Here is an 18,003-nt window from a genome sequence, read left to right as displayed (position 1 = left end):
AAGATCACATCACTTGTTTTCAATTGGCCTACCTGGTTAAATAAAGGTGAAATATTATTATAATATTTTTTATTAAATAAATGTGGGCAGTTAGTGGGCATGGCCATCACACCTCAACACACTTAACAAGATAGAGGCCAGAGAGAGTTTTGTTTATTCTAAGAACGGAATATACATGTTTTTAAATAATATTCTTAGAATGTTCTTTGAACGTTACTAATGTTTTCTTGTGGTTTTAATGGAAAGTTTTCTTAACGTTATGAGAACATGACTTTAAATAGAACCATGAGGAAACTGGAAAAAACATTATGCTGAAGTACCAAAATTCCCCCAGAAGAACATTGTTTCTTAACGTTCTCTGAACAATTTGAGAACAATACTTTTTTAAAAAACATAAGGAAACCTGTACGAAAGGTTATGGGAAGGTTGTATCCAAAATAACCATAGGACAACCACGCTCTTACCAAGCTCTAAGAAACATATAGTGCTCAGAACGTTATGCGTTCACTGGGTTGGCACTGTTTTTTTTTTGTTTGTTTTTTTATCCAGGCAAGTCAGCTAAGAACAAATTCTTATTTACAATGACGGCCTACTCCGGTCAAACCCTAAGAGACAATTGTGCGCCACCCTTTGGGACTCCCAATCACAGCCATATGTGATACAGCCTGGAATCTAACCAGGGTCTGTAGTGATGCCTTGAGCCCTGAGATGCAGTGCCTTAAACCGCTGCTCCACTCAGGAGCACTGTAACTGCATTTTTATGAGGACTTGTTCAGAATACAAGTCAAACAGAAACTGAAATTGACTCCCACAACCACGTGTGAATCCAAAATTGGAATAGATTGTGTATAGCAGCCCAGCAGGCATTGTAAATGTCAACACACTTGTTCGTCACGGCAGGACTGAAATTGAATTTTTCGTAAATATCTCTGTATCTTGAAAGTGTACTTTGATTACAAAGGGGCAGAGAAGGTTAATCAACATTCATTTGGGACTTGCTTGAGGTCATCAGACAGATGTCACCCAATTTGTGCTTCTTTGACGCCACATTTCCATCTTTCAGGCGTTTCATGTGCCGTACATGAAATGCCTTGCACTCATTTATGTAACTGACCTTGGACCTCATGTTCCCTCGACACAATGACTCCCACTCTCATGAATAGTAGCAGAGTGGGAGATCAGAAAGATTGACTACACACACACACACACACACACACACACACACACACTCCTAAAGGAAGAAGAAAGGGAGATCAGAAATGATAGTGCACAAAACCATACCGTTATCTATGAATCACACCAACCCATCGTTGTCACATGGCATACTTTAATGGCTTTTGTAAAGAGAAAATGTTCAAACCAACAAGTGGGTTGGATAATGAACATAATGACCAATTGCTCCGCCAGTCATAATCCACTACTAAAGAGCTAAAGCAGAACAGAAACTTTATTCAAATCCTTTGGCAATACCGACCCACACATGCAAGCATCTGCACACACACACTCACGCACGCAGACGCATGCACACACACAATCTGGCTGGTGCAGGGCTGTAAAGTAAAAATATACATTTTACACTTTGAGTCACTTATATGTAGTACTACAAACACAGACGAATCTATAACACAATCATTGGTGGATAATCATAATTCATTAACAAATTGATAAATATCTGAAAAGGAAAGTGTAGTGTTATGAGAAAGGCATGTACTCAACAAAAATAAACTCAGCAATAAAAGAAACATCTCTTTTTCAGGACCCTGTCTTTCAAAGATAATTCGTAAAAATCCCAAAACTTCACAGATCTTAATTGTAAAGGGTTTAAACACATGCTTTCCCATTGAACCATAAACAATTAATGAACATGCACCTGTGGAACGGTCGTTAATAGTTTACCGTCTGTAAGCTGTTAGTGTCTTAAGGTCACATTTATGAAAACTTAGGACACTAAAGAGGCCTTTCTACTGACTCTGAAAAACACCAAAAGAAAGTTGCCCAGGGTCCCTGCTCATCTGTGTGAACATGCCTTAGGCATGCTGCAAGGAGGCATGAGGACTACAGATGTGGACAGGGCAATAAATTGCAATGTCCGTGCAGTGAGACGCTTAAGACAGCGCTACAGGGAGACAGGATGGACAGCTGATCGTCCTCGTGGCAGACCACGTGTAACAACACCTGCACAGGATCGGTACATCCGAACATCACACCTGCAGGACAGGTACAGGATGGTAACAACAATTGGCCGAGTTACACCAGGAACGCACAATCCCTCCATCAGTGCTGACTGTCCAGCAAAAAGGCTGAGAGAAGCTGGACTGAGGGCTTGTAGGTCTGTTGTAAGGAAGGTCCTCACCAGACATCAACGTCGCCTATGGGCACAAATCCACCGTCGCTGGACCAGACAGGTGTCATTGTCGTGTGTGAGGTGGCAGGGAAGTCAGGCGCAGGAGAAACCAACTTGGTGTAACTGGAGTAGTTTAATTAGATAAAACAAATCCCAAAAACCAACGTACATAAAAATAACATGGGTAAACTAACCCGTAGCACATCAATACAAAATACACAAACACATAACCACAAACAATCTCCGACAAGGACATGAGGGGAAACAGAGGGTTAAATACACAGCATGTAATGAATGGGATTGGAACCAGGTCTGTAGGAAGACAAGACAAAAGCAATGGAAAATGAAAAATGGATCAATGATGGCCAGAAGACCGGTGACGTCGACCGCCGAGCACCACCCGAACAAGGAGGGACATCGACTTCGGCAGAAGTCGTGACAGTACCCCCTCCCCCCCCGATGCGCGGCTCCAGCTGCGAGTCGACACCGGCCTCGGGGATGACCCGGAGGACAAGGTGCAGGGCGATCCGGATGGAGACGATGGAACTCACGCAGCAGGGAAGGATCCAACACATCCTCCACCGGAACCCAGCATCTCTCCTCCGGACCGTACCCCTCCCAGTCCACGATGTACTGAAGGCCCCTCGCCTGACGTCTCGAATCCAGGATGGATCGAACGGAGTATGCCGGGGCCCCCTCAATGGAACCTCCCGCTCCTCTGCCTCCTGAAGCGGGCCAGCCACCACCGGCCTGAGGAGAGACACATGGAACGAGGGGTTAATGCGGTAATGGGGGGGAGCTTTAACCTATAACATACCTCGTTCACCCTCCTCAGGACTTTAAACGGCCCCACAAACCATGGACCCAGCTTCCGGCAGGGCAGGCAGAGGGGCAGGTTTCGGGTTGAGAGCAGACCCTGTCCCCTGGTGTGAACACTGGGGCCTCACTGCGGTGACGGTCTGCGCCAACTTTCTGGCGCCATACGGCGCGCTAAAGGTGGACGTGAGTGGTGTCCCAGGTTTCCTCTGCATGCCGGAACCAGCCGTCCACTACAGGAGCCTCGGTCTCACTCTGATGCCAAGGGACCAGATCCGGCTGATACCCCAACACACACTGAAAAGGAGAGAGGTTAGTGGAGGAGTGAGTTCTGTGCCATCTCTGCCCAGGGCACAAACGCCGACCACTCCCCCGGCCGGTCCTGGCAATAAGACCTCAGCAACTTACCCACATTCTGGTTAACTCTCTCCACCTGCCCGTTATTCTCAGGGTGAAAACCCGAGGTAAGGCTGACCGAGACCCCAGACGTTCCATGAACGCCTTCCAGACCCTTGACGTAAACTGGGGGCCCCGATCAGACACTATATCCTCAGGCACACCGTAGTGCCGGAAGACGTGTGTAAACAGAGCCTCCGCCGGCTGTAGGGCCATAGGGAGACTGGGCAAAGGGAGGAGACGACAGGACTTAGAAAAACGATCCACAACGACCAGGATTGTGGTGTTACCTTGTGAAGGTGGAAGTTCGGTTAGGAAATCCACCGACAAGTGCGACCACGGCCGTTGTAGCTTACCTCTGGGTAGGTGTCTAGGAGCCTTAATCTGGGCGCACACTGAGCAGGAGGAAACATAAACCCTCACGTCACTTAGCTAAAGTGGCCCACCAGTACTTTCCACTAAGACAGCGCATCGTCTGACCGATCCCAGGATTTTTTACATTTTAGTCATTTAGCAGACGCTCTTACCCAGAGTGACTTACAGTAGTGAATGCATACATTTCAATTCATTTCATACATTTTTTTACCCCGTACTGGCCCCCGTGGGAATCGAACCCACAACCCTGGCGTTGCAAACACCATTCTCTACCAACTGAGCCAACTGAGCCACAGAGAGGACAATAACGATGACCAGAGGAGGGTGACGTGTGAGCCCAGTAGATCAATCGGTCCCAGACAGCAGATGGAATGTACAGACGCCCAGCTGGACACTGAGGGGGAACGGGCTCTGCACGTGACGCCCGCTCAATGTCCGCGTCCAGCTGCCACACTACCGGTGCCACCAAACAAGGGGGATACATGTGACTCTTGGGAAGTGCAGCATCTACCATGAGATTTATCGCACAATCCCCCTGTTGATGGGGTGGTAATTGAGTCGCCTTCTTTTTACAGAAGGCGAGAGCCAAATCAGCAAATTCGGGGGGAATGCGCACGGTGGAGACCTGGTCTGGACTTTCCACCGTAGTAGCACCAACGGAAACCCCTACACACCTACCTGAGCACTCTCACGACCACCCCATGAGAGCCCTCTGTGGCCAAGAAAAAGTGGGGTTATGACAAGTTAACCAAGGTAGACCCAGCACCACGGGATACGCAGGAGTGTCAATAAGGAAAATACACATTTTTTCCTTGTGACCCCCCCTGCGTCACCATACTCAAAGGAGCTGTGGCCTCCCTGATAAACCCTGACCCTAATGGTCGACTGTCTATGATGTGAACGGGGAAAGGCACATCCACGGGTACAATGGGGATCCCTAAACTATGAGCAAACTCTTGATCAATAAAATTCCCAGCCGCGCCTGAATCTACTAACGCCTTATGCTGGGAACGCGGGGGAAAAAATCAGGAAAAGTGACAGACACAAATATATGGGCAACAGAGGGCTCTGGATAAGAATGGTGCCTACTCACCTGGGGTGGCGCCAGAGCGCCCTGCCTGCTACCTCGATTCCCAGAAGAACCTACCCGGCACCGACCAGCAGTGTGACCTCTGCGGTCACAGATGGTGCACAAGCGGGAACCCCCTCCGGTCTCCCTGTGTACCCTCTCTCCCAGCTCCATGGGTATAGGAGAGGGGGTGCGGGAGGATGGAACCACCAGACCCCGATCTGGACGTCCACGAGCAGCCAGCAAGTTGTCCAGCCGGATGGACAGATCCACCAGCCGGTCAAAGGTGAGGGTGGTGTCTCTGCAGGCCAACTGCCAATGGACGTCCTCACACAGACTGCAGCGGTAATGGTCATTCAGGGCCCCGTGATTCCATCTCGCACCGGCTGCCAGGGCCCTGAACTCCAGGGCAAAATCCTGGACGCTCCTCGTCTCCTGCCTCAGATGGTAGAGGCGCTCACCCGCCGCTCTGCCCTCGGGTGGGTGGTCGAAGACTGCCCGGAAACGGCAGGTGAACTCCTCATAACGGTCCAACGCCGCATCTCCTCCTCCACACACAGCGCTGACCCATTCCAGGGCTCTCCCGGTGAGGCACGAGACGAGGGCAAAACTTTTCTCACGGTCTGATGGAACTGGGTGAACCGTGGCCAGATAAAGGTCTAATTGGAGGAGGAAACCCTGGCAGCCGGCAGTATTTCCGTCTTACTCCTGAGGCATGGATAGACGGATTCCACCGGGTTCAGGTTGAGAAGGGGCGCTCAGTATAGACCCCGGTTGGGCTGGTGGAGGTGCTGGAAGAACTCCCTGTCTCTCCCAGCGGTCCATATTCTGGACAACGAGATCCATGGCGGCGCACAGATGGTGAAGCTTCTTCGCATGCTCCTGGACGCGCTCCTCCACCTCCATGTCCGGGGTATCCTCTCCTGCTGACTTCGTAATTTTGGTCGGAGATTCTGTCATTGTTGTGTGTGTAGGTGGCAGGGAAGTCAGGTGCAGGAGAAACCAACTTGGTGTAACTGGAGTAGTTTAATTAGATAAAACTAACTCCAAAAACCAACGTACATAAAAATAACATGGGTAAACTAACCCGTAGCGCACCAATACAAAATACACAAACACATAACCACAAACAATCTCCGACAAGGACATGAGGGGAAACAGAGGGTTAAATACACAGCATGTAATGAATGGGATTGGAACCAGGTGTGTAGGAAGACAAGACAAAACCAATGGAAAATAAAAAAATGTATCAATGATGGCTCGAAGACCGGTGACGTTGACCGCCGAGCACCACCCGAACAAGGAGGGGCATCGACTTTGGCAGAAGTCGTGACAACAGGACTGGCAAAAAGTGCTCTTCACTGACGAGTCGCAGTTTTGTCTCACCAGGGGTGATGGTCGGATTCACGTTTATCGTCGAAGGAATGAGTGTAACACCGAGGCCTGTACTCTGGAGCGGGATTGATTTGGAGGTGGATGGTCCATCATGATCTTGGGCAGTGTGTCACAGCATCATCGGACTAACCTTGTTGTCATTGCAGGCAATCTCAATGCTGTGCGTTACAGGGAAGACATCCTCCTCCCTCATGTGGTACCCTTCCTGCAGGCTCTTCCTGACATCACCCTCCAGCATGACAATGCCACCAGCTCGTTCTGTGCGTGATTTCCTGCAAGACAGGAATGCCAGTGTTCTACCATGGCCAGCGAAGAGCCCGGATCTCAATCCCATTGAGCACGTCTGGGACCTGTTGGATCAGAGGGTGAGGGCTAGGGCCATTCCCCCCAGAAATGTCTGGGAACTTGCAGGTGCCTTGGTGGAAGAGTGGGGTAACAACTCACAGCAAGAATTTGCAAATGTGGTGCAGTCTATGAGCAGGAGATGCACTGCAGTACTTAATGCAGCTGCTGGCCTCACCAAATACTGACCCCCCCTTTGTTCAACACATTATTCCATTTCTGTTAGTCACATGTCTGTGGAACTTGTTCAGTTTATGTCTCAGTTGTTGAATCTTATGTTCATACAAATATTTACACGTTAAATTTGCTGAATATAAATGCAGTTGACAGTGAGAGGACGTTTCTTTTTTTGCTGAGTTTATGTGCACTATGAGTTAAGGCAATGGATCTCAGAAAGCACAGACAGAGAGAGGGAGAATTCACAATTAAGATCCCACATCACATTTACATCACAAAACCATAATAATACAGATGCTCATGCCTGTTGTTACCACCAACTAACATTATACCCAGGCATCAACATTCAAAACATTCAAAACAAGAACAACTTTAATGAAGCCAAACATAAACACAAGCATGGTGAAAGAGGAACTTGTTTTATTTCCCATACTTTAAGTGCGCATGATTTAGCTTGCCCTACAATAGAATAGTCACCAAAGTGCAAACCCCACCCACCTGGTGCTCTTGATCAGCTAAATCAAACGGATAAAGTATTTTAAAGAAAACAAATACAATTATATCCAGTTCTGGTTAACAGTACCATCAACAGTATCACAGAACCCTTTGACAGAACCCTTTGAGTGCCTCATCTCGACCACCGGCCGACTCTCTCTGTAATTTAGTCTGCGGACGAGGTTACTGAGTGCCTAATTTCCAACAAGCTAATGCATAATGTAGCATTCAAGCAGTAGCATTCTCATTATAGGAAGTGTCCCAAATGGCACCCTATTCCCCTTTAGTGCACTATTTTTGACCAGGCCTATAGGGTTCCTTCCGTCAAGTATAGTTTACCACTTTCTTATTTCGCACAGTGCTGAACTCAATCAGTTCTTAAAAGGTTTGGTCTGTTACTTTCATTCATTTATCCAACTGAAAGCATATTTATGCTCTGGTACTTTGGCAACTAGTATTTTTTAAGTCTTTTTTTAACCTCCCGCTTTGGGCTGCATGTGTCAATATGTATACATACAGTACATAAACAATCTATGAGCAGAATTACTATTTTATGTCAATTAGCCACAAAATCCCTAGGTTGAAAGGGACTGTTTTCAGGAAGCTGTGCAGCGGCATTTTCCTTAGTTTTCCACAGTTCTATGCACTGTGTCGCCAGTGCGCCTGCACAGCCCAGTTCGTCCTGTGCCAGCGCTCCGCCCTTGCCGGGCTAAAGTAAGCATCCAGCCAGGACGGGTTGTGTCAGCCCTAAGCTCCAGACCTCCAGTGCGATGATACATTTCCTGTTCTAGAGCCCCAACTGTCTTTAGCCAATAACGTAGTCCTTCAACAGGACTCACCACCAAATGCAGCAACTTTACATGTCTTTAATTGTCAAATAAACTCAATCATTCACTCAATCCCAACCCAAGTGCATTCTGGTAGTTGTAGTTAACTGACAGCTACTATAGGCTCCACTGATAGGATGTCTGTTTTATTGGCATGTCTAGCAGAGAAAAGGACATGCCTGACTTTAGGAGGCTGGTGAGAGGACAAGGAGTGGCTTGGCCGAGAAGAGGCGTGGCTTGGGTTTGAAGAGGCGTGACTCGGTCGAGAACAGGTGCGGCTCTCCGGCCAGGCGGCTCTGTGGCAGAGTGCATAGGAGGGTGGAGCCACCAGCACCGGCCCCACCCCTCCACTCCCCCTCCTCCGGCACATACCCAATAATAGCCTTAGCTCCTGGCGGAAGGCGGGGTTCAGACAACAGTAGATGAAGGGATTGTAACACGTCGAGCTCATCGCCAGCCAATGAAAACAGAAGTACAAGGCATTGGATGACTGAATGGCCTGGCTGGAGAGAAGCACCACGTAGCAGTTCAGAGGGAACCAGCATACCGCGAACACCCCAACAACCGCCAACAACATAGCCAGGGTGCGGCGCCGCTTCCGCCGCTGCACAGCGAACTGCTCAGTGGTGGTGTCCCCGATAGCGTTACGGCGCCAAAGGCGGTGTGCCACAGTTGAGTAGGCGGCGGTGATGATGAGGAGGGGTAGGACGTAGAGTAGGATGAAGGTGAGGAGGTCAATGCACTGCCAGTAGATGTCAGAGGGCTCGGGGAAGTCGGGGACACAAAGGCTGCGCACCTTCTCCTTGCTGAGAGAGAAAATGGAGGGGGAGTGAGAAGGAGGACGATAGAGAGAGCACATAACCAGCTATGAGTATAGCACAGAGAAGAATACACTCATGAAAAGTCAACCAGAGAAACAGCAACAACATTGGAAACCCCTAAACAAAACATCTAATGAGAAATGTAGGGAGAGGGAGAGTGAGAGAGGCTGGAGGGAAGAGAGAACTGTGAGAAAAGAATCCCTGGTGGTTAATGTGTACACAAAGGTGAAGTGTTTGTTCTATCAATTTAGTGTGTGGGTGGGTGTGGGGGTACCTGTACAAGAAGGTATGTGTGTGTGTGTCTCTCTGTGTGTGTGTGGGTACCTGTAGACGAAGGTGTGTGTGTGTGTGTGTGTGTGTGTGTGTGTGTGTGTGTGTGTGTGTGTGTGTACCTGTACACGAAGGTTAGGAGCTTCTGGTAGATGGCATGAGGCAAGGAGAAGCAGCTGGCCATGACCCAGATAAGAATCACACACACAACACCGCGAGCCGGGGACATGCGGGGCCTCAGAGGGTGGAGAATGACCTGCACACACACACACACACACACACACAGTGTTTTTATCAGGCCGCACACATTCTCCATGACACACACTCCGTTTCACACACCTGCTGCTGCTCTCAGTTCCACACTCCTCCCTTACAAACCACACTTTTAGTTTGAGATAAAAATTGTACTCAAACTCAGCTTGAGCTCCGTAGCTCATAAAGACATAGTAGACTTATATCCACTCAGATCCAAGACAACTCTATGAAAAAGAACTGAATGTGAATACCGTCAAATATTATTTTTATTAAAAGGATAGACTACAGCAGATGCCAGAAAATAACATACTTTTCCCTATAGCTTGGAAGCTGCCTTGTCCCTCAAACTATGGCAATAAACCAATAATTTACTGTCACGCTCCATTGAAATAGACCTATACCCCAAAATATATTTCTAAGAGGACAAAACAACAGAATAGTTGGCTTTTGTTGCCTGTATCAAACTGTCAGCCTGGTGATTGGTGATTCACTGGTTACAAGCTGGCAATTAGCGAGTCTATTTGAGAAACACTTTCAGCACTGCAGCGTGGACAGCTCCCCGTCGCGCTTTCGAGTGCTGATGCTTTCTTTACAGCTTTAATTTTACTCGGCTAAGCAAACTGCAACCCTTAAATTAGACGAAGCACACACACGACATTCACCGATTGTATGCATGACCCTTAGCCTACCTGGCGTCTGTCCAGCGCGATTGCCGTGAGCGTGAGCGTGGATACGTGCAGGGAGCAATACTGGACGAACCGGCTGATGTGGCACATTCCCTTCCCGAACCACCAGCTGCTATTTACAAAACGGACCTGAGGGAGACCACACAGGCATGTTGACAAGACTGTTTTTTATTGGCATGATTGAGTGTTGAACAGCTGGAGCCTTCCAATCCATACGTCACTGCAGGCACTCTCATCATCCAAACCACCTGTGGAAAATTGGTTAAAATGGATTTAAAAACACACGCGTTCTTCCACTTTCCGGAGATAATCACTGATCTACCACGATGAAAAAGGTAAAAATAATAGATATCATTTTTATACCGCAAGAATTTCATAGACGCTCGTGTGTGTGTGTGTGTGTGTGTGTGTGTGTGTGTGTGTGTGTGTGTGTGTGTGTGTGTGTGTGTGTGTGTGGGTCATTTGTGTAGACTGATGTTTGTTGTGCCCATAGACAGTAGCGAGGTTGTCATGTCCCAGATCCGTATCGCACCAAAGTAAAGGGCATGTTGAGCAGCGTGATAAGAATGTCTGCCACTGCGAGGTTAATGATGAACAGACTCGTGGCGGAGTGCATCCGCTTGTTCTTGGTCACCACATGGCACACCAGCGTGTTTCCGAACAGCGAGATGACAATGATGAACGAGTAAGCCAGGACCAGTAGGGATTTCACGGTCCGGTTATGGGACTCTCCACCGTAGCAATTTTTAACTGCCATGGAGCGCCAGTCCGCGAGCGTGCCCTCGTCCAGGTCAAGCGAGAAGACATTTGTCCGGTTGGGCTTGTACGGGTCTGACAGGTTCAGCAGCCCTTCTGCATCCACAAATAGACCCCCGCCGAAAATGGTTGAGTTGTTGTATTCCCGTGCCCCCAACCCGTCGAGGCTGGTGGCCAAATAGGTGAGGGACAGCCACAGACACGCAACTCGCATGTCTGCTGGGGAGGGTTATAGCGATAAGCACCGGACGTCCAATCATCAGTCTCCCTCTCGCGTAGCAGTGGCGGCGTGAGGAGAGGGGGACATTGCTTTCTCCGCGCAGAAACTTGAGAAGATGTGATGCGCACGATGTGTTGGCAGCACTTTTAAACCCATGCGTGCATGCGCGCGCAGTGTGTGTGTGTGTGTGCGCGCGCGTCTGTCAGATATTGGCAGCTCAATGCTTATTTGTTCACGCTGAGAGAGAAGAGGAGCGAAGCACAGAGATAGAGAGAGGTGGAGGGAAGTGGGACAGAAGGGAGAGAGAGAGAAATCAAAGTATGAATGCTCAAATGTTTACTTTGACACTGATCAATGAGGTACAGCAAGCAGTGTTATGTGAAACTCTTTGTTGTATATAGCTGTTGATTTGAGGGTTACTGTATCTTATTTGTAGCCTAACGTAAATAACAATAATCGTATTTGTATTGTATGCACGGTCATTTATGGCGTTACCCCTTGGTGCAGGGACCCTTTGCATCTTTCGTTAATTAAACCTCAATGGGACACATGAAAAGGATGACGAGAGTAAGACAGACAGACATGTAGACAGACAGGAAACTGGTATCTAATATAACTAACAGAGAGAAAGACGGATAACAAACTGGTATCTGATATAAAGAACTGTGGTATCTGAAATAACTGGTGTCTGAAATAACTAACGACGGACTCAAACTGATATCTTACATAACAAATTGAGGTATCTGATATAACTGGTATATGATTTAACTGAGGTATCTGATATAACTAACTGAAAAATCTCATACCAGTTATATCAGATACTAGTTTGAGGTATCTTGATTTAACTGACATCTGATATTACTAAATTAAGTATTTGTAAGTCGCTCTGGATAAGAGCGTCTGCTAAATGACGTAAATGTATATATACCAAACTGGTATCTGATATAACTAACTGAAGTATGTGATATAACTGAACTGAGATGAACTGAGGTAGCGAACTGATCTGGTACAATAAGGGAAGTGTCTGACACAACTATCTGCTCATGAAAAGCCCAGCCATTTGACTCAAACCTTAGTCTGTCACTGGGCCATTAACACATACATCCACACCAACACATGGGTGCACACGCTGAAGCAGCTTGAGAAGTGCGTGAACTTGTACCACATGAGTCGCATACACATTGGATGGCCCAGGTGTACTGTCTCGCTCTAAATCTCTCTCTCCCACACAACTGGAATAGGTGTTGTGCGGAAAAGCTCCCCCCTGCCAGAATCCCCCTCTCATGTTGACCAGTAGAGTGTGCCACAGAAACCAACATTAGAGTATAAAGAAACAAACTTTTATTTTAGAAACATTTTGTAATGTTTAAGAAAATGATAATACACAAACATTTATCACACAATAACACAAAAACATCACAGAAAGTTCAGTTTGTTAACAAACATTAAATAAGAAACACACATTTCGATCTTTGCATAATAAGATATAAAATGCCAATAAACCAAATATAAAAGGCGATATATAACATAAACAAATATTGGAAAGATGCAACAGCTCGACTCAACATTTAGTCCACTTTTTATGGAGAGTTTTCTAGGTGATACTGTCGCCTGGAACTCAAGCCTAACCTAGTCCTGACAGGCAGCGCAGACATAATCCTCCAATAATGGGATGGGTTTCATACAGGACTGGTGGAACCATCGTGGGCAGCGGTCACAACCAATCTGAAATGCATGATGAAAAATGTTAATATATTTAAAACATTAAATACATTTTCTTGAATTACAATTATTTCATTATCAGACAAAGCGGATGATACTACCTCTAGAAATATTACTGCTTATACAAATTTGTACTCATAAAAATGTGCCTTTAGAAGTGAACAAGCATTTACCCAATTAGTGTCTTCCTCATTATTGTCCACCTCCCCACAGAAGTGGCACAGTTGGCTCAGGTCATCTAGCAAAACATAATTTCAAGTAGTCTATACATCTTTACATGTATTTTTCTGCGCAAACAGGGAACAAGGGAATAGTATAGGTTTCTTGTAGCATAATTATTTAAATACATGTGTTTTAGTGGCCATCTAGTCAGAAGTTGGATCAAAGATAACCTTGAAAGATCCATATAGATGTTGTTTTTTTAATCTACAATTTATGAAATTGAACATACCAGTGTTTTGGAGGAGAGTGACTGCTATTTCATCTCTCGCGATGTTAACATCTTTGTCCGTATTTGAAAAGAGAATCGACTCCTCCTTCAGAACACATTCAGCAAACTGGGGAAAAAATATGATGGGTATTTCAGTTTTCCCCAACAAAATTGTTACACTTAAGATTCTAATTCGCAAGTATACAACATCACAGCTATAATATAATGGTACAGTTCTGTTTTGCCTTTTAGTCAGTATACTTTCAGTAGGTTAATTGTACATTACTTATACTCTCATACTTACTTTCAAGGCAAAGACCCCACAAGAAGAAACATCTTGTTGGCATGGAGGAGGAAGGGTACCACATGCCCATCTGGAGATATTACACCCCTTCTCGCTCAGGAATGGTCTGAACATATATGTTAATAAAAGTACAGCATTTAAAAAAAAAACTTTATTGATTACAATGTAGAGATTAATAACAGAGGGGAATCTGAGAACGCAGGGATTCCAGCATGTAGTCAAATGTGGAGCTGACAAAGGCTGGAATGTAAATGGCGTGTGATCATCTCGTGTTATCTAACATCTGAGAATGGGCTGGCATTCCCTCGGATGAAGAGCATCTCCATCCTGCTGATTATGTGCCGTCATCCAGGTGGAAACGTCACCTGCATATCTGATGTAGGATAAGAGATAAGAGATACGAGTGTCCTGTGAACATGTATGTATATATGTATATATATATATTATATTACTATACTTTCTTTCTATTATTTTAACAGTTTACTGTGATTATGGATATGCACTCATGTTGACCTATATAGTTGAACTTTCTTTTTCGCCCAGAATACACATTTTTGTTTTATTACTGTTATTATTATTTTATTATTACCACTGTACCTACATTCTTAAAAACAGAAAAAGTGTAAAAATAAAAAATGTAGGAAAAGCCATAAGAGGGAAAAGCACGATGGGATGGGGGATTGAGGGATGGGTAGAGAGAACAGTAGAGGGCTCTGAAAACTATTATTGTCACGTCCTGACCAGTAAAAGGGGTCGTTTGTCATTGTCGTATGGTCAGGGCGTGGCAGGGGGTGTTGTTTTTGTGTGTTTTGGGGTTGGTTTGTTTCATGGAGATTTGTTCTAGTTTTCATTTTCTATGTTCATTTTCTATGTGTGGCTGAGTATGGTTTCCAATCAGAGGCAGGTGTCTTTCGTTGTCTCTGATTGGAAGCCATACTTAGGCAGCCTGTTTTTTCCTTTGGGTTTGTGGGTGGTTGTTTTCCGTATAGTCTATGTTACCTTACGGAACTGTCGTGTGTCGTTTTGTTATTTTGGTTTAAGTGTTCACATTACTCTAATTAAAGAAGATGAGCACTCTACACGCTGCGGCTTGGTCCGCTCCTTCCGACAGATGTGACAATTATTGCTGAAATAACCACTTCCTTTTGTGACTAGAGTCTAATACTTCCTGTGGCACACATCAGAGGCCATGATAGGTAACGAAAAATCATTCTGAAGTGTGTCAGGCCTCGCAGTCCCAAGATAGAAGGGGGGGGGGGGGGGGAGAATTTCGGCAGGCAAGTAAATAGTCTATACACATAGGTGTTTTGTAACAGATGTCTCTTTCCATTCATCAAATTGAGGGTTCACAGTGCAAAAATTATTTTTTGTCAGTGGACGAATGTGCGCGGGTAGCCACAGGAGCGCCTTGGTTATTATGTAATTGACAATCAGATACAAAATATTGTGACTGGTTGTGTTTATGCCACATTAAAAGGCATAGAGGCAGTGTCCATAAGGCTAGGGGTCAGAATTTCAGGAAAGTCATTTGAATTAAATTGCCAAAATGATATAGACTACTTTCATCTCTAGGAGACAGAACGCTTCTCCTTCCTGAGCAGTATGATGGCTGCGTGGTCCCATGGTGTTTATACTTGCTACTATTGTTTGTACAGATGAACGTGGTACCTTCAGGCGTTTGGAAATTGCTCCCAAGGATGAACCAGACTTGTGGAGGTCTACAATTTGTTTTCTGAGGTCTTGGCTGATTTCTTTTGATTTTCCCATGATGTCAAGCAAAGAGGCATTGAGTTTGAAGGTAGGCCTTGAAGTACATCCACAGGTACACCTCCAATTGACTCAAATTATGTCAATTAGCCTATCAGAAGCTTCTAAAGCCATGACGTCATTTTCTGGAATTTTCCAAGCTGTTTAAAAGCACAGTCAACTTAGTGTATGTGTCATGTCCTGACCAGTGAAAAGGGTCATTTGCCATAGTAGAATGGGCGTGGCAGGGGGGTTGTTTTGTGTGTCTTGGGATTTTTTGGTTCTAGGGGATTTTGTTCTAGTTTTATATTTCTATGTTTCGTTTTTATGTTCGGCCGAGTATGGTTTCCAATCAGAGGCAGGTGTCTTTCGTTGTCTCTGATTGGAAGCCATACTTAGGCAGCCTGTTTTCCTTTGGGTTTTGTGGGTGGTTATTTTCCGTTTAGTTATTGTACCTGACCGGAACTGTTGGTCATTTTTTTGTTCTTTTGTAAGTGTTACTCATTAAAGTATTCAGAATGAGCTGTGCCTTGGTCTATTCAACACGACGCCTGTGACATTATGTAAACTTCTGACTCACTGGAATTGTGATACAGTGAATTATAAGTGAAATAATCTGTCTGTAAATAATTGTTTGAAAGATTACTTGTTTCATGCACAAAGTAGATGTCCTAACCGACTTGCCAAAGCTAAAGTTTGTTAACAAGATATTTGTGGAGCGGTTGAAAAACGAGTTTTAATGACTCCAACCTAAGTGTATGTAAACATCCGACTTCAACTGTATATACAGGTTAGGACATCTACTGTGTGCATGACACAAGTCATTTTTCCAACAATTGTTTACAGACAGATTATTTCACTTATAATACATCTGCCAGGGTATGGAGTCCCTTCATAAGACATTGCAGTAACTCCTCATGTCTTCAAATGGTGGCTCCTTGCAGGGAGACAGCATTGTGGAGCTGGTCTGAGTCAGCTGGGTCAGTCATGGCCAGTTCGTACTCTCAAAATTCAGGATAAGACTCAGATGCAGACAGCTAGAGTCACAGATGTTTATTGACCAAAACAGGGGGAAGGCAAAAGACAGGTCAAAGGCAGGCAGAGGTCCGCAATCCAGGGCAGAGTCAATAAGGTACAGAACAGCAGGCAGGCTCGGGGTCAGGACAGGCAGAGGTTCGTAAATGGGTCAGAGTCAGGTAGGCACAGAATGGCAGGCAGGCTTGGGGTCAGGCCAGGCAGAATGGTCAGAACCGGGGAAACTAGGGAACAGAACTTGAGAAAGCAGAGAGATGGGAAAACATGCTGGTAAGACCTGACAAGATGAACTGGCAATAGACAAACAGAGAACACGGGTATAAATACACTTGGGATAATGAGGAAGATGGGCGACACCTGGAGGGGGGTGGAGACAAGCACAAAGACAGGTGAAACAGATCAGACCAACAATGCAGTTCAGGAAATAAGAGTTATTAAAATATTTACTAAATAAACTAAAGTAAAAAAAATCTAATCAATCACAAGGTAACACAAGAAATGTACATAAAAATAATGACGCTATATACATGTGGTACCGGTACCAAGTCAATGTGCGGGGGTACAGGTTAATCGAGGTAATTTGTCAAGTGGCTATGCATAAATAATAAACAGTGAGTAGCAGCAATGTAAAAACAAAAAGTCCAGAAAAACGGAGAAGCCAGCCAGCTCTATATAATCCGTGTCGTCGTTGGTAGGATATTCTTAATCGTAAATCGTCCAATTTGTTTTCCAATGATTGCACGTTGGCCAATAAAACAGAGGGTAGTGGTGGTTTACTCACTCGCCGACAAATTCTCACAAGGCTCCCAGACCTCTGCCCCATGTATTTCCGTCTTTTCTTCACGCGAATGACGGGGATGAAGGCCTGGTCTCCAGGAAGCAGTATATCCTTCGCCTCGGACTCATTAAAGTAAAAATATTCCTCCAGTTCGAGGTGAGTAATCACTGTCCTGATGTCCAGAAGTTATTTTTGGTCATAAGAGACGGTAGCAGCAACATTGTGTACAAAATTAGTAAAAAAAATGTGCAAAAACAAACAAAATAGCAAAGTTGGGTAGGAGCCAGTAAAACGGCAGCCATTCCCTCCGGTGCCATTATTAATATGTCATGACATGGTTATGAACATGTCATAACGTGTTATGACGCTGGGTGTCAAGTAAAGTGTTACCGGAAACAGGATAGGGCCTATATGTAATTTGGGAGCCTATACTGAATGGTCCGAGCTATAACATGAATGGTCTGAGCTATAATGATGATGGCGGTTTAAAATGATGTCAGCCTATCTAGAGTGTCATGCTTCATTGCCCCGGGTACACTCTTCCCTAGCATTATCCTGCCATGACTCAAGCCCACTGTCACTTTACTTCCTGTCTTGTGATAAGTAGATAAGTAGACTGATATGCTCTCTATCTCTCTTTTCTTTCTCTTTTTTATGTTCTTCTTCGCAGTTGTACGCCTCCTTGGACTTTGGGCGAAAATTGCAGTTGGTTCACAATCATTTGAACAGGTTTAACTGGTGAGT

At 45.5% G+C, this 18,003-nt stretch overlaps 1 protein-coding gene across 1 annotated transcript; it reads right to left on the bottom strand.

The window, feature by feature from the left end:
* Window positions 1-1,335: 1,335 nt before the first annotated feature.
* Window positions 1,336-11,348, bottom strand: LOC106609958 (G-protein coupled receptor 83). The gene is made up of 4 exons (XM_014209027.3): window positions 10,801-11,348; window positions 10,272-10,397; window positions 9,450-9,583; window positions 1,336-9,042 (listed from the first exon to the last, which is right to left on the bottom strand). Exons 1-4 carry the CDS (start codon window positions 11,236-11,238, stop codon window positions 8,340-8,342), a joined length of 1,401 nt encoding a protein of 466 aa, XP_014064502.1. The 5' UTR covers window positions 11,239-11,348; the 3' UTR covers window positions 1,336-8,339.
* Between the last annotated feature and the right edge of the window lie 6,655 nt (window positions 11,349-18,003).

Source organism: Salmo salar, chromosome 08 (genome assembly GCF_965601325.2).
Source record: "Salmo salar chromosome 08, fSalSal1, whole genome shotgun sequence".
NCBI lineage: Eukaryota > Metazoa > Chordata > Actinopteri > Salmoniformes > Salmonidae > Salmo > Salmo salar.
This window is presented reverse-complemented; position numbering and strand designations above follow the sequence as displayed.